Here is a 17,929-nt window from a genome sequence, read left to right as displayed (position 1 = left end):
GAGGCACGAGGCAGAAATAGACAGACGAGAAAGCAGAGCGACAAATGAAACAGACGCGACAGAGACAGTAGGAGTCAGAGCTGCAGACAACATCGCCTCCTCTCCGCATAACTATAATTATCGCCTCTGCCTCAGCTCTGGCACACTGTCATCATATTAACACTCTGCATTGTACATTAATCACTGGGCCACAACCACTGCCATGCAAGCGAGCAACACACACACACACACACACACACACACACGTGCAGACGAAGGCACCCACACACGTGCAGACTGTGTATAATTTCCACTTCCCCCTGGTCTAAAGTGGTAATGAGCTATAATGGGGCTGGGTTAATGAACGGGAGAGGAGCAAAGTTTGGGGGATGAAGGAGGCGGGGAGGGTGTGCGAGTACCATCACATGGCTCATTTACCAAGACTGTGTCTCTGTAAAATATCAGACCTCAGTGAGTCATAGCTGTCACTCCTGAAACGCCACAATAATTGCGTTTGGAAAGCGAGCCCAGTGAAGGTCAGAACTCATTTTTGCAGGCGACCTGAAGGTAAAACCAATTACAGCTGTGTTGTTACATTAGTGGTTTGGTGTTTTCTTGCATGACTAAAGGTCAAAATCAATCAAAATATTAACAACAGTTGGTTAGAAATCCATGAAATTTGAATGTCAGTCTAACAGAGCTGACGCGCTTCACGATGTTCAGTTGTTATTTTGTTCAAACTTTTCATTAATGTGCGCGTAGCACAAAAAGCTATGTCATGTCACAGTGTCACACTTGATATTCACTCTCTCAGTGCATCATTTTGTGTGCGCCAGCAGCAAGAGTGCAGCAGTTTTCTCTGCCTTTATGTTTGTCCCATGCTGACTCTTTTTCTAAAACGTGTAAGTTTTAAGACTAAATGTGTGGGAATTTGGGTTGTGGGTTTGCAGATAGTACCTGAACACCTCTGTCTGTCTTGTCTTTGTGCTTGCAGAGTGTCGTGTGGTGAAGTCTGTAAACTATGGGAAGATGTCTGGCTCTCTGAACCGAGGCTCCCCCAGGACCGTTGTCCAATCACGACGCAGCAAGTCCCCTGCGTCCGGTAAGACAGTAAAATAAGTTTTCTCTTCTTTTTTTCTTCTCAAGGAACCTATTTGTGAATGCACTTTGGCATGGTGTTTTTGTCCGTCAAGAAATATGAGTGTGTGTCTACATACTTGCATCTGTGTGCATGAAGAGTGTGTGTCCTGTGCCTCAGACCTGATGGACACAGCTGGGAGTTGTTTGTATCCTAATACTTCTGCATGTGATTGCTTAGTATTTTCTAGCTCATTACTTAATCAGCGTCGCAGCAAATGAAAACAGTATGAATAAGCACTGCGTTGAAATCAGAGCTCTGCGGAGTGTCTGGCAGTGTTTACTGTGTGCGTGTGTGTGTGTGTGAGCTGTGTCTTGTTTCATGCAGAATATGAATTCAAATGAGAATGATTTCACAAGGGAGTGGAGAAGAAGGCAAACATGGATGAGAAGGTAAAAAAAAAGAAGAGGGGGAGCATGAGTGAAGATGAGAGGGAAAGAAGAGGGTTGGTGACTCAATCCTGCAGCTCCCCACAAGCCGTTCTTCACCTGACATACTAATGAAATGTAATAAAATGGGGAGAGCTTGCACCGGTACCTGCTGCATTGTTTGTGCCTGATAATGACGCCTTCATGAATGTCTCAAAACAAAATCCCCCTTTGAGGCAACAGCAAAGCACGAAAATGGTCTCAAATAAAACAGGGTATTAATTCTAACAGCTGGATGCATCTTCCATTGATGCACCTGTGTGTGTGTGTGTGTGTGTGTGTGTGCGTGTGTGTGTGCGTGTGTGTGTGTGCGTGTGTGTGTGTGTGTGTGTGTGTGTGGGGCAAACGTTCAGTCTGGCTCAGAGCTGCAGGGGACTTGGTGATTAGTCTGGAGCTTTAACAAATATCAGGTCATTCCTTTCTCGATTGCACAGTCTGGCTGTGTGTCAGTACCAGAATTTTTAACTTAGATTACAATACTAGTATAAAAAAACAATACTCGACACCTTCCTCTATACCACGGCCAAAAGGAAAATGTTTCATCTGTGCAGCAGGGTTGAAAATCTGATTGCAGATCTGTTCTTTTATAGCGTCAGCACACTATCAAATGTATAATTTGTGGATTGTATCGATGCCTTCACAGCCTTAGTGTAAAATACAGCAGCGCACTTGACTTTTCATCCTTACTGTTATTATTTTGTTTGCTGCTTTTTTATGTCATTTGAGTGCGCAGAGACCTGTTGGGTTGGGGGGACGATTTGATGGGTGATGCAACATCCAGAAACTCACCAGAAAGAAGTCGTCGCACCTGCTGCCGAAGCACACGAGCACCCCCGGACACACACACTTTTTTTTTTTTATTACCGCCAACAAGCCGTGTAGCATTGCAGAATGAAAACCAGCAGTTGCTCATGTGTTTTGTGTTGAGCCGTGGAGGCAGAGGCGAGGCAGAGGGAAGAGCAAGGGAGAGACCTCGGGTGACCAGAGAAAGTTCTGGATGCCGACGGCTTGAAAACTTTCGGGAAAAGGTTACGAGAGTGAGTCATACGCTATCTGATCTCGGTGGCTGAAGCGAGTCTGGAATGAAGGTGTGTACTAATGTGTGTGTGTGTGTGTGAGAGAGAGAGAGAAAGAGAAAACAAGAGACTGAGACAGAGGGGGGAGAAGAAAAAAAAAAGACAGACTCGTCTTGGTTGCCATGGAAACATGGAGCACAGGAGGAGCATGTAGCTATAGACACAATAGCCTGTGACAGCCATATATGGCAGTGGCTTCCTGTAATGGCCTGCAGAGGAGAAACGGAGCTGACTGACGCTCGGTCCTCACTGGAACCCTGAGTCAGACCATCCCCGACGTTTCTCACTTCTGAGAAATGTTCCCCTTCTGGCGCTGCTTCCGCTACTTAACATCATCAAAATGCTTCCGACTGGCCGTTGACTGTGTTGTGCCGCACTGTATTTGTTCCCCAAAACATCATCATCAGTTTGTGAGAGAACATTTTAGAGTGGAGCGGCAGAAGGAAATGAAAAATAATTGCTTGATCTGCTGTTTGACCCTGACTGGCACTTTGTTGTTTTTTACTCTCATGTTCACAGTCAGTATTATCTTAGCAGTTGTTTTTCTCACTTTAAAAACACACAATGCGTCCCTGCCCTTGAGGACAGTTTGTCCAAGAATTATGTTAATAGCCAATAGCAGCTGAGATGGTGCGCCACACCGCATGGCTTATAGAGGCGTCCACTCTGTGGTTATTCCACGTGGTCACATGTAGGCCTTGTGCGCCGTCTCTCCGCTGATAATGGCAAATGAAAAGATGGAAGTCAGATAGAGCAGGATATCTCTCACGAGTGTGATCTGATAAAGAAATTACATTTTCACAGAGCCAGTGTGTCACAGTGGTATTATGATTCGATGTGACAAGGAGAGCCCGCCGTAAATTCACACTTAGAATTTATTTGCAATTTATTATCACATAGATGTTTCATAATTGAGACTTAATATTTGAGGAACATTATCACAGTTGTCTTTTGCCAGAACTGGTGTTTTCGAGCAGCATCACATCAAGCTATTGTTGACATGATTAGTCAGCTAATCAATCAACTGATTTACAGAGAATGAATCAACATTGATCACAAACATTGATGGCTTTATCCTCTGAAAAGTGAGGATTTTCTCTGTTTATCATTGTAAACTGAATATGTTCAGGTTTTGGACTGTTTGATGGATAAAACAGTCAATTTGAAGATGTCTTTTTGAGCTGTGGGAAATTCTGATGAGCATTTTCACAATTGTTTGAACGTTTATAGGCTTAACAGTTATCCAGTAAATCAAAGCATAATAACAGATTAATCAGTGATAGACAGACTGTTAATTGCAGCCCTAAAACCAAACTGAATACTTAAAAATATATCAAAAACAAACAGTTGTTTTGATGAATCAAGGGGATTTCATCTGACGTCAGCAACACATTTCCTTGAAATGTAGAAATGTTTGTTTCAAGGAGTGACTCTAAAAGGGTTAGTCGCCTGCTGCTCCTGAGCTTTCAGCCTCATCTGTACTGTGATTGTAATTTGCAGATCCTTGTCAAGTATTCTCGGTATTTTTGATTATGTCTTTTAGTGTTACACCTCGTGTTGCTGCATCCTCTGCACAGCTTTCTGACTGTAAGGCTGAAATCACAGCCGGGAAAAGTGCGATGTCTGTCATCTAAATGCTCTCTAATGGACCTTTGGCCGTGCAGCACGCTGACAACAATTAATGGTACTCCAATCTAATCTCCAGCTAAAACAGTGCTGTCTGCCTTGGATCTCTGTATTAGTCGTATTAAATATGATAATTATGGAGGGCTTTAAGCCAATTAGCTCTGCAGAATAATGTGTGTAGAAGAAAGTTGATTCATTATTCAAAACGTTATCTTATCGCAGCATTTGTCGGTTATTTTATTGCAGCTACATTCAAAACCTTTTAATCTGAGACCTTGGCAATGAAATTAAAAGTATGGACACCAGACAGTCTAGTCATTGATATTTAGACACCAGTCCTAGTAGGATTTTATTATTGCGCTCTCTATACTTGGAGAGAGCGCAATAAAGAATGCCTTTCAGTTTAAACCTTGGTGTTCAGGTATTGTGAAAGCAGCCTTGAAGTCCCATATTCATTTTCCATTCAGCCAACACACGCATTAATAACATTCCTTATCACATCTAATAATGTGGACCGAAAGAGCTGCACTGAGAAGATGTGAAGCGCGAATTATGTCAGAGATGGTGAAAGAGAGCGAGACGGGGAGCACAACACATGTGCAGTCAAACACCACCTGGTGTCCCTGTGTGTGTGTGTGTGTGTCTGGCTGCTCCTCATTGTGTGTGTTTGCAGCTTAGCCCTCGACACCACCGAGGAACAGAAGTGTGTGTGTGTGTGTGAGGGCCGGACAAGCAGACTGGTGAGACAGACAGTTGAATACAAACACGCAAAGAAGACAAACAGAGGCTCTTATACTGTCAGATTAAATGCAAGTTGTCATGTTTTATTGTTTGTGAACATTGTGAGTTGAAGTTAGTTAGTGTGGCTTTGATCGACAGAAAAATGTATGTCTGCGATGTCTCTCCAAACTGATGTTAATTATTTCCAAATATAAAATACAAAATATATGTTTGCATAAATTCAATGCTTTAATAGGACGCGCCTAAATCAGCAGTCAATTGGCCGTAGAAGTCATGTGATTTGTTAAATATGTAGTGTGGACAGGTGGGACAGGGGACTTTAGTTGAAACAACAATTTTTAAATGATTTGCTAATTCTTTACTTGTCTAATCTCGTCATAATTTTTCAAAAGTGATCTGAAACTTGGATTAACGCAAAATTAAAACTATTCACAATGTGAATGGAATGAAAACTGTTTCACCTAAAAACAGAAAAATTCCCATTTTAGGTAACTAGTTATATCTGATAGAAATTAAACGCTGTTGTTAATAAAACGAAGCAGTCACACTCAGTCGATGTGTTGTCTTGTGCTGTGCTGTGTCTGCTTCTTCGCATTTACTGTATAATACAAATATGTCAGGCTGCTTCTCGGCACAGATACAACTGAACCGTCCTTCCTTGTTCCTACTGAGAAACATGAAAGCATAGAGACCTGCAGTATGTATTGTTGGTACGTTTGACAGGTGAATCATACTGTCGTCTAATGTAGTCAATGAATCATTAGTCTTTATCCAGTGCGCGCTTCTCATCGTCATGCAGTAATTGAATAATAATGTTAACATAAACGAAGAGCACACTGATAAAATCTTGAGATACAAATTACATCTTGACTTTTTATGACACATTTAATATATGCATTTTGAAGTATTGCATTAGAAAAGGTTGAAGAAGAAGAAGACATTCTTATGTCACCATCTGAGGTTCGGCTAGCGCTCTTTTAATCACGCCATCTTGTTGCACCCATCTTCTGCAATAATGCAATAGTTTTCCAACAGGGGTGTTGGCACCACCTACTGCTAATCGTGATGAACCAACTAATAATTGCATAGGGTTATTATGCATTAATTTGCATTTTCTTCTGCAAGTTTTCTAGACATTTGGTTGAAATTTGCAATACATTTTACTGGAAATGCAGCAAATGATTAAAACAACTGATTTCCAACAGCTGAGTTCAGTAAGCCTCACAGTTTCAAGGTAATCTTGCCTTGTAGAGAAATGGCAGGTATTTCATATTGTGGAGAGTGTGATGTGGCGTTTTGTCCTCTCAGGCTTGTGTGCGTGTGCGTCGTGTAGGCAGGTTGTTGCGTGTCAGCCTGACATTGTCATCACTTCAGTCCGCGATGATCTCACAGCCCCGGCTGAGTGCCTATACACCAAAATAATGTGAGAAAACCATTTGCACTCAGACATAGTTTCTCTCCCCTTCTCGCCATCTGTCTCTCTGCCCTCCTCTGATGCCTCATGTCAGCTAAAATTAACAGACAAGTGCAGATGGTGTCAGCAAGCGTCACTTTCGATACTTCAGGGTCTCACCTTTCTCTTTCTGTCATGAGCGAGTCCGCATGAGGGGCGAGTTGTTATGGTGAAGTGCGCGGGGCAGCCGACCCACAGATACGCCCAGCATATCTCCAGAGGATTTGCTGCAGGCTGTGACACTCTGAACTGTAATCGCATGACGTGCACAGCCTTTGCTATTTTTCTAGCTTTTTGAAAATGGGTAAGCACAGGGAGTGTAGCAAATAACAGAGGCTGCAGTATTGATATTTGCACTGAAGGCAGGATAATGACAGCATTGTGTTTATGAAACAGCGTTGTATTGACATTCTTGAAATTGAACTCCTAGAACACACACAAACTTCCATTTGTTGTCGTATAGGAATGTTAACCTTACGTGTTATTATGCATGTTCCATTTTTACAGTGTGGTTTGTGTGTGATAAGGTGTGGTCCTTAAGATAAAAGTGTGATGATACACACATGTGATGTACAGGGAAAAACGTGACTGGCTGGTCATCAAGACCATTAATCTGTTAAAGCTATTATGGATTAAGTCTTTCCCAAGATGGAGAAGAAAAAGAAAACACCAGCATGCTGATTTTGCATTCTGACCATATTAAACAGGTTCTCTTGGATAAATGAAATGACCCATATAGCTTGCCATAGTCGTAGCTTTTGTTTTTATTCACAGCTAATGTGTTGAATGTGTTGCTTGCCAATAGTATTTTGTTTTTTTCCTATGAAAAGATGCATTGCTGCCACATAATAGAATTGCGTTGGCACTCTTTATGCTTTGTTTTATCATGCTAATGTTGCATATGTTGGATTTTAGCCACGCTAGCGCCATGGCTCTATGAACGGTGATTGCCTTGAAATTTTGTACAGACATCAATGGCCTCAAGAGGATCATTTGCAAAAACTGTGGTGATCCTTTAGTTTTTCAGCTAGCACAGTCATTAGGTAAAGTTTTTATGTCCAATATTTTGGCTTGGTTTGCATAACTAATGCCATTCCCATCAGCCTCAGATGTACTTTGTGTGTAGTGATTGTGCTAATTAGTTAGCAAATTAGAGCCAGTGTGCCTAGTGCAGTCCCAGAAAGGTGCTAGCATTGACTTACAGCCATTATTTCAACAACATGTAAAGCCAAAATAAAAATCGAAATATTAGAATCCCTTTTAGCCTGCTAGTAGTTGCATATCTTCTCTGTATGTTCACTGTGAGTCTGTGTTTTTGTTTTGTTGTTTTATATCACAATATGTAACCATGCATCATCCAGCGCATCACATCACAGAGCTGGAGACAGGCAGACACGCGAGGTGCTTTTCCATATTCGTTGCCAGCACAGCTTCCTTGCGGGGTTTTGTGCAACCGGTGTTTAACACAATAGGTGTGAAAGAAGCTGGAACACGCCATCTTTCGTGGCTGCGTTCCATTCTGGTGTCGTGCTCCTCAAAGAGTGAGGAGCTGAATTCAGAAAGGAGCCATTACATTGTTTTCATCTGGCAGACCCTTTTGTCCAATGCAACTTCAATCCCTGATGAATGTATTGGGAGCAAGCCGGGGTTCAGTGCTGGCCATCCAACCCCCAAACCTGCTTCAAACAGCTGCTTCACACTATTAATGGATGTGAATGTTTCAGATTATTGCACACATTTCTCCATTTAGTCAACTGCAGGAATAAGAGAGACTCTGAAATGCAGAACAAGCTGCCGTTGTTGCTTCGGGTAAAATTTCGGTTAAAAAATAGCAGCATTCGTTACCTGAGGATGTTTGTACAAGGAACAATAGAGCCTTCAGCATCCACGTGGGACAGGCTGCCTCCCCCCGACCCCCCCAGTCCCCTTCAAAGACTCTCTCTATGTCCTTTATATTCATCATTCCCTCCATCTGCATTGATCTTTTATTCTTACTCTTTCTCTCACTGTTCAAGTTATAAATCTCAGTCTTGTTTTCTTTAAAAAGCTGCTCCAATATACCAAAACTGTAGATGTACCCTTCTCTCTCTCCCTCCCTCCCTCTGTCTGCCTTCTCTTCCTCTCTCTGTCTCCCTCTCTCTCTCTCCCTCTCTCTCTCTCTTCCTGTCTCTCTCTCTCTTTCTCTCTCTCTCTGTCTCTCTCTTGCTTCCTCTCCCTCTCTATCTCTCCCTCCCTTTCGCTCTCTGTCGCTCTCCCTCCTTGCCTCCCTCTGCCTCCCTCTCTCTCTCCCTCCTTGCCTCCCTCTCTCTCTCCCTCCCTGCCTCCCTCTCCCTCCCTCCCTCTCTCTCTCTATCTCTTCCTCTCTCTCTCCCTCCCTGCCTCTCTCTCCCTCTCTCTCCCTCTCTCTCTCTCCATCCCTGCCTCCCTCTCCCTTCCTCTCTCTCTCTCTCTCTCTCTCTTCCTCTCTCTCTCCATCCCTGCCTCCCTCTCCCTTCCTCTCTCTCTCTCTCTCTCTTCCTCTCTCCCTCCCTATCTCTCTCTCCCTCACTCCCCGGTGCGCGTCAGAGTTTGCGCAAGCATCCTCTCCTCCCCTCGCTGTAGTACATCGCTGCTCCGTCTCTCCATTCACCTCACTTTACTATCACCCTCGGACGGAGCAGAGGTGCTGTTCTCCTTCTCTTTCCCCCGCTTTGGATTATCACTGTGTTTTTCATCATGCTGGAAGTGGAAGGTAGGAACCTGAAACGACATTTCATTCTTCTTCTTCTCATAGAAACGGCATCAGTCGTTTTTCCCGTCATCTTAAACTTTCCTCCTTCCCGCTCGGATCATATGTCAAATATGCGGGGTTATTTTCCATCGGTCTACACAGATGTGGCAGTCAATATGATCGACTTCGCGACGTGCCATGGCGTGATCTGATCTGACATGATGTCTTTAAATGTTCACACTTGTCGTTGTGTAACGGGGAGGAGTGTCTGTCCGTGTGCGTAACGCTGATGCTGAGTTTCATCAATGGAGATGTCCAGGACCCGCTCAAACAATAGCTCGTTTCTTCACCGCAACGTTTCACGGCGCGTTTACAACATTTCGGATAGTTGTGTAATGAAGTGGCAGCCGGTGCTATTTCCGTCTGCTGTGGGCTTTATCTCCTTTGTCTTGAATAATTCAGAAAGTTCTTTGATCTCGGCGGGGAATAAACATTTTACAGTGAAGGTTCGCTCTCACAGGTTTCACTTCTCTGCTGCATGAAGAGAGATTGTCTCTGAAAGAGCGATTAGGAATGCAGACTGCAAAATGAAAACATGTTTAAATGCAACAGTATTTATAAAGAAATTAGTAATTGATAGTGTTATGATGAACAAAAGATCTTTTTTCTCCAAAAACTAAGGAAGGCTGGCATCATTGCCAAGATCTAGCTTTTTTTTAAATACCTTTCACCACCCTAGAAGTCACATGAATTATTTAGCAAGGTGAAGTTCAACCATCCAGACCATCAAAGCTGATTTTCAGAGCTCCTGCTTGGCCTCCTGAAGGCACCAGACAGACCCCCCTCCCTCCCTTCCCTCCAGGCCATCCTCAGTTGACTTAAGGTGAAGCTGTGTTTTGTTGACAAGAAACAATAACCCCACATTTCCAGCAAAATGAAAGACAGGCTCATGTTTTTGTGTGCAGGTTAATGATGCCATTAGGCTGTTTGGGAATCTGGCTTTTGCTTGACCACACACGGGATCTGGGCGCAGCGTTGATTAATCCAATGTTCTTGTTTAATGAGCTGATGCTGCCGGGTTTTCTGAGCTGTGCTGCAGCTGGAAAAGTAGACCGAGCCGAGGTCACAAGTGCATCAAGCAGAGGATCTGGTTGAAAATGAGGACAGCCTAGTGTTGTGTGTTGACTTCCAGCCATGCACTTGAAGCCAGGGACACGCTGTAATTACTTGGTGCTCATTGTGTTTAAAGGCTCAGGTATGACTGCCTTGTTTCAGGGAGATTTGGAGCAACAGGATTTCTATTTTGGCTGATGAGGAAAAAAAAAGAGCAGCGTGGACTTCGGCGCTCTTTTCCTTTCTCTCTCACTCCCCCTCTTGTCCTCCTCCTCCTCTGCCTCATTCATGTGAATGGATAGGTGCTGAGGGCGGAAGTGTGGGCTGCTGCTAGACACTCAGAAATAAAACCGCTCTAGAAAACATACACTCACATTTATAGGATCGTCTATTTCAATGTTCCTCTCCGTCTCGGTCTCACCGCCCTCATCCACCCTGCTCCATTTTCTCTCTGCTTTTTCTCCCTCCAGTGAACGGGACGCCGGCCAGTCAGCTCTCCACTCCTCATTCGGGAAAATCTCCCAGCCCCTCCCCGACCAGCCCTGGCAGCCTCAGCCGACGCCGGGTAAGACACCGGCACACACACACACACACACACACACACACACACACACAAACAGACGGAACATTTAGTGACATTAAATCTATAACACATTCCTTCTATGTTCTCAGGAAAAGGACAAAGCTGTGACTGAGCATAGGCCGACTACATCTTAGAGTCGCTAAAATACGAAGAAACCACAGCATCCCAGCATCTTTAGTGTCTCAGAAGGGGGTGGGGCATTGACCTCTGACCTCACGCAGTGCTGCCCTGCCAGTCCAAGAATGGCGGGCTCATGTTAGGATCCTCTCATGTCACTACTCTTATCCAGTGTTAGTAGTTTTCTAAGCCAGTTCCTCCTTGCATGCATGATTTTCTGTCACCTCCCCAGACATGCTGACCCATAGCTCTGTGCTCCTTATGAGGAACTCAATCTGCCTTTGGTACTGAAACAATGGATGATGGTTTCGCTGATTTTTAGAGAGCTATGAGTCAGTAACTTGTGCAATATCTGATCTAAAGATGATGCTGATGATCGGCTTTGTGAGCGGCCCGCTCCAGTCTCTAACTCCGTTTTTATTCTGGAGGAAATCCTCCGTTAGCCGCCAAAAAAAAAAAAAAAGACCCAATCAGTACCGAAGGCTGATCTAGGATTACGTTTTTTTATCAAGGCGTGTCATTTTGTACATGTCCTTTTGTGAAAAGAATTTAGAAACACATTTTATACCAGCAAATCAGATTATTTCAGCCGTTGTTCCTTTTTATCATCTATTCTGTCATTGGCCCGGGTTTTTAAAAAAAATCTTCGTTGGAACATCCAAACCAAGCATTGTAATCTGTTTCCTGTAGCCAACAGGGGAGAAAGAGGATCTGAGATGCAAACACACTATGTACGCTGTAAATCTGGTAGTTACTACAGAGAAAATACTACTGTGCAGAGAGGGAGCATGCAACTCAAACGGATAACCTTGAATTTCACATTATAGAGTTCATATTCAGGGTGTTGTGTGTGTGCACGTATGTGTGTGTTCAAGATCAAAGTATTTGTTAATCCAGCGCCTGACAGTGACGATGGTGAGCTTTTAATATCAGCCTCAATCCTAATCAGACCCTGTTTTCTCATAGCAGCTCTTTAATTCGCAGGAGCTCTAAGCCCGCTGCTGATTTAGCTCCTTCTCCCTCGTAAACAAACACTCAGTCTTCCACCTCTCACCCTCTCACATTCACACACAGATGCACCAGTACATACCGGCCCGTCGTGCATTCATACCGCCGTCCCAAGCTGACTGTCTGCAACCTCCTGTGTGCGCGTACCACTTTTCTACCTGACATCTGGGGTGCAGCCGTGATTTATTTTGTAATTATTTAGCTATTTATCAGTGCAAGTGCAAAGCTTTTTTTGAAAGCTAGCTGGAGTCAATACCTTTTAATAGGACACAAAGAAAATGGATTGCACATTATTTCTGCACATACACCAGTGTGTGCGGCTGTGCTTGTGTGCGCGCCTGACTCTATAGGCTAAAATTAGCTTAGCATAAAGAATTCATTTCTTGGGCTCGGTCGCTTCAATCCCGTGCTACATTTGTTGTGCCAGGAAGGATTAATGGTTGGTGGAGAGTCTGGGCCTTAGGCTTCTGGATCCATCAGTGGCGAGGTCATATTGATGCGATGTGAAGGTCAGCCAGGGCAACGGGAACACATCAGATTTGGGTTGTAGCTACTGAGAACAGAACAAGGTGCACTGGAACTTCCACAGTAACATGTATAATGGAAGTGGGTCACCATAGATTTCCCCGTTGAAAGGGAAAGAGGTTGGCGAGTGCACACATTTATAAACTCTCTGTATTTCTGCCTACTTCCCGCTGAATGAATGCGTGCAGGGCGTTTAATGTAGACAATTACAGTGCTCAGTTTCTGCTGCTCTGTTCTTTCCTCCCAGATAATTTCCACGGTGTCAGAGAGAGATTCGGAGAAAGTTGGGGGTTAGAGAGGTGAAGGAGGGCTGACCCAGATGTAATGAGGAAAAACAATCCTCTCTGCCGCACTGCCTGCATTTTTTGGGGTTTTTTTTTTTGGTCTCGTCCACTTTCCTCATCAAACATTAGCCTTCACAAATTAGCTTGTAGTGCAGCTCTGACCTCAGTGACGCTGTGGTTAAATTCTAGTTTTGCAGAAGTTCAGTGTGTATTTCTCAACTAGAGATTATTCAGGTCTTTGTGCTGGCTGACACTCTATATACTAAGCCTGCAACGGCATGGCGGGAAGGAAGGGAGGAAGCCTCACAGTCCATTATCTCTTCCCTCCACTCTGCAGCTTCACACTCTTCAGCTATATGACGATGTAATTCTCTCCTCCACTTCTTACTTCTTTCCCTCGCCTCCCTGTTAGCAATTCTCCCCCCGTCCCTCCCCCCCCTGACAGTTCCTAATTTCTCTTTCGCTCGTCTCCCTCACCCCCGCCCCCCTCTCACTTCCCCATATGAAAGGGTATTAACTTCACAGGGAGCAAATTATACTCCATCATTTCCCTTGTAGATGAATTCTAAGCTTCTTTGAGAAGTAGGCGCCAAGTTTCTGATACTATTTTTTGCACGCCCCCCTCCCCCCTTCCATGCCACCTCTGTGTATACACGCATGAATAATCATAAATGTAGAGTACACACACACAGATCCTTTCATTGTTATGCTTACAATGGCAAGCAAATACCTTTCTTACCCTTACGCCTCAAGTGCATAACTCAATTTCAGCAAACTGTGACTTCGAAATGACCTTTTTCTTTTAAATAAAACCAGAATTTTAACATTGGTATCCTTAAAAGAACATCTGTGGCTTAAAAAATGACTAAAATCTTTTTTTTGAGAATTCAGCCAGTAAAGCGTTGAAAGCTACCATGAATTCATTTCCCAAGCAGCCACAGAGCCTGAGTGACCTACAACAAGTACTGCATTTAAATAGTTCACCTCACTGGACCCTGCATTTAAACACTTAGAGGCACTTTGCTGCCTGATGTAGGTTGCTCGCACAGCTCAGACCATCACAACCTATTTCCCCGAGCGGAATATACAGCCAGCATTGCACTGTCGCTTTTTCCTCTCCCTCTCACACATGCATGGCTGCAGGCACACATCTTCATAGAAGCCCCACGCAGAATCACTTACACGGTCATGTGTGCTTCAGAAAAAAAAAAGCACTTTTCTACATGAAAGCGCCATTTGTGCACAAGCAAAGGACAATTAGCTTGATGCACACTTGCACATGTTAATATGCTTTACACATTTGGTCCCGGCTAGTGTGACCCATTTTTACGAGTCAGCAACAGAAGCGTGAAAGAATGGTCTACATTCAAGAAGCCATCCATCCCCCTCTTCTTCTTCTTTGCACTTCTAATGGTCCTTTCAGGGCCACTTGCCTCACTAAGCGCACCCTAGCTCCCCTTATTGTTTCAATATTTTACATTAAACCTGCAGAGAAACACAGACACCCACCCTGAGCATTGTGTTTTCTGCCAGTGTTCACTCTAAAGATGAATCTGGCGAGGTCACAGCTTCTGTGTCTGTTTGTGAAAAAAACGCAGACGGGGAAGTAAATCCTGAAACAAAAAGACGATACGCAGAGAGTAGTGACTGACAAACGGAAGGTCTGTGATGCCAATACAGCAGCTGTGATACAGTCAGGTAGCTGCTTGTGTGAGTGTACGAGAGAAACAAAGTGCTAATTGTCAACTGTAGTATGTCATCTACATCCTCCTCTCACCATTGAGTCACTGATGTCCGCAATCCATTGAATTGCATGCTCCATCTCTTATTATTTTGTGTTGGGTGATTCATAATTAAATTATGTGTGTGTGTGTGTGTGAGAGAGAGAGAGCAAACTGAAAAAGAACGTGTGTATTATGAACTTGTTAACTATTGTCTCATCTCATCCATGTGTCGTTACTAAAGATTGTATTTGTTACTTGGCTGTGTTATATTTCTTATTTCATGTTGTGTTGATGTCATTAGATGACCCGTCTAATTTTTGTTCCTTTACCTGCCGGAAGTGCTGGCGGCAGCACACGAGGAAGCTGTCGCACTTTTAAAGCCTAAACACAGTTTCTTCGACATTTTATCCCATCAAATTCAGAAATGATTCAAACCCAGCTCATATTCACATATCTCTGATGCATCTAAAAACTCAGTAACAGGCACATTATGTTTGATAACCTGGTCCACCATCGACTCGTGTAAGGCTGCCAGCTCTTCTCGGCTCATTTGTTTCTGTTTGTATTTGCTTCATGTATTCATTTCCATTTGTTGATGTCATCATTAAATTCATTGTCATTTCATTTTGTGTTTTCATTTTCTTCTCACGCTCCTCGTTCGCTTTGACAGACGCCATGTTCACTACGCGCAAAAACAAACATTCCCAGTAGATGAAGGATGTTTATGGTGATTGTCTTCACTTACGCCTTTATCAGCCGTTCTCCTTTGTTAAACTTGCGTCTGTATTCAGCAGAGCAGAGAGGAGAGTACAAAACCAACGCAGTCCCAGAGGTGCATTCATCTCCCCTGGCCCACTGCTTTAGTTCTGGATGGGTTTTTCTTGGGTGAGACAGCCCAAGTCTCCCTCCCTTTTTTTAATTCTCCCTGAAGCATTTAATCACGTTCCTGTGATTCCCTGGGATTTGCACTCCATAAGGACCGTGATTAGAAAACTTCCCTGTGTCCAACTGGCAGAGCAGAGACCGAATCCCCGAACGGTGTTGATCTCTTCAGATGAGACTCACATAGATTATGTTTCCTGTCTGTCTAGACACCAAAATAAGAGCAGGGAAATATTATCTCCTGTACCTGTGTTGCTATGAGAGGCAGAGTGGGAACTTGGGACAAAACAAAGTAACCCGTTTCTATCCAATCTTATTAGATTTTTCCACTGAAACAAACACCAATAAGTCCTGCTTTTGCTGGATATTGCGCAACAGTGAAAGTGATGAGAAATGCTTCTTGGAGAAGAGGTCTGGCTCTCTTAGCTGCAGGGACAGAGAGAAATAAGGCTTCATGATGTGTGTCGTAATCTGACTGAAGACATTGCTAGCATCACACTGAAGGTGGTTTTGTAAATGCGTTGTGGCATTTTTTAAAATGCTGAATTCTACAGTCGACAGACTTCCTTTTCCACCACAGAATAAATCACCATGTCTGTTGCTGCACATCTGCCCCAGAGATGACGCTCCACGTTTAAGGTCAATCATGGACATCCTGTTTAATTCACATTCATGCACTGATCAGTATTCAGCGGCTGAGTGTTGCTCTTGCAGGTTTGAAGAGCAGTGGCTGCAGCCGTGATGTAAAAGGTTTGTCAGTGTGTTTTTAAGCAGTGTGAGTCATAGCAAAAGAGTAGAGATGTGGAGCTCGGAATAGTGTGTGTTGTGTTGTGCAACAGGGAAAAAGCTGCATGGTCTAACAATAACAAGACAGTTCCTGCCAAATCTAATGATCGGTATCAACCAGGCCAGACTCTTTCTTGCTGCCTCTTTGTTTCCCCTCTCTGTGTTCCTCAGTCTTTCTCACTCTGTCTGTCAGGAAAAAGAGACACAATGTTCATAGAAGGTTGAACCCACCTCCCAGCCCGCAGACAGGAAATGGCCATATATAGGCGTCTGTCTCCACACTGGAAGTCTCACAAGCTGCCTCTCTCCTCTCTGTGAGCAGTTTCCATAGCAACAGTATTTTGTTTCCCTCGGTGGCAGGAAGAGAAAGATAGGAGTTCAAAATGAGATAGCGAGCAGAGGATAGAGCTGGGTGTGAGGTAAGGGCACAAGAGAGGTAAATATACGAGTTGGGTTGAGTAAATAAAAAAAAAAGAGGGATGTTTTGTGGATAAAGCACAGGAGGGCCATTGGCTTTACGGGCATTAAGTGGGTTTTCTTGTTCCGGGATGGGTGCCCGACCAAACACAACATTACATAAGCCACACTCAGCCTGACTCACAGCTACATTCACCTGGGTGGCTGTCAGGTCACAGCGGTGGAGATGAGTAAAAGCGCTGACAGCTACTTGGGCAGAGATATAGGGCATCTCGGCTCTGTAAATAGTTTTCAGATCTAAGTCATTACGATGGGTTGCCTTTTTCCTCGCTCTGCCATGACAGCGGGCTCTCCAGGCTGCGACCCGGTCTCACTGGGCTCCGAAGACATAGGAAGTTTACATGAGGCCAGGCTGAAAGAACAGAAATGACAAATGCTTTGCGGAGTACGATCATCACCCTATTCTGCACACATTATTCTTCATGCTATGGCCAAGATCACTTCCCCGCAAGCATTTTTACATTGAATAGATTGCCGTCGAAAACCCACTTTGTACAATCAGAGGCGTGGTGACAGAGTTTTAGAAGTTTTAAGAAGTTTTGTGAACTTTTACCATGCTATAATATTGACTTGTTAAAATTCCCTGATGCCGAATTTGCACGTCACCCTGTTACAAATGCTCTCTGGGCTATTATCATAACAATGGCCAGCATCCGTGAATTCAGCATTTTATAGCTCATCTCCTCTCAGGAGCCAGGACTGACTAATCTGTGAATTATACTATGCAGTGTGAATTTGTCATGAGAGAGCATCAAAAATACTACACCTGCTCTGAAATGAGAGAGGGAAGAAAAAAAAGGTGTCTTGGGCTTGACAACGTTAGTAAGAGGTGGGCACCAACAGACTGCTGATGCACTGCTCTCTTTGGGTTCCTCATTTCAGGCAAGCTGCACATGAAGATTGCCACATGCATCACGTGCATGGTGCAGATCATTCACAGCTCGACCTGCACTTGTTAATAATTCACACAGGCCGGGGGGGCTCCACTTGTATTTTGTGATGGTGTCCACTTCCATCACTGGCCTGGGGTGCACGTGCCGGCTGCACCTGCTCGATTTGGGAACCCCCACAAACCACAAAGAGTCCTCGCTGCTTTTTCCTCAGGGCCGGCTGTGAGGCAGGAGAGAGGGTTTGAGAGGAGAGCGAGAAAAGATAGATACTGAGCACTTGAAACCATGTTCATCTTACAAACGAAGAGACTAACCGTCTTGACAGCTGCCTGCTAAGACGAATGAAGCATAATCAAATTGCCCAAATGGAGTAAAAGAATTTGAAGCCG

At 44.0% G+C, this 17,929-nt stretch overlaps 1 protein-coding gene across 3 annotated transcripts in view; it reads left to right on the top strand.

Moving 5' to 3' along the window:
• dclk1a (doublecortin-like kinase 1a) overlaps window positions 1-17,929 on the top strand; it is a 48,582-nt gene that overhangs the window by 20,534 nt on the left and 10,119 nt on the right. Inside the window, exons 4-6 of one of the 3 annotated variants that reach the window (XM_041951928.1) lie at window positions 974-1,076; window positions 10,294-10,301; window positions 10,735-10,829. In XM_041951928.1, coding sequence (XP_041807862.1) covers window positions 974-1,076; window positions 10,294-10,301; window positions 10,735-10,829 — 206 coding nt within the window. Of the gene's footprint in view, window positions 1-973; window positions 1,082-1,252; window positions 1,262-10,293; window positions 10,302-10,734; window positions 10,830-17,929 lie in introns of all 3 variants that reach the window. The other 2 variants (XM_041951927.1, XM_041951929.1) reach the window with 2 other exon arrangements.

Source organism: Chelmon rostratus, chromosome 14, assembly GCF_017976325.1.
Source record: "Chelmon rostratus isolate fCheRos1 chromosome 14, fCheRos1.pri, whole genome shotgun sequence".
Lineage (NCBI taxonomy): Eukaryota > Metazoa > Chordata > Actinopteri > Chaetodontiformes > Chaetodontidae > Chelmon > Chelmon rostratus.
This window is presented reverse-complemented; position numbering and strand designations above follow the sequence as displayed.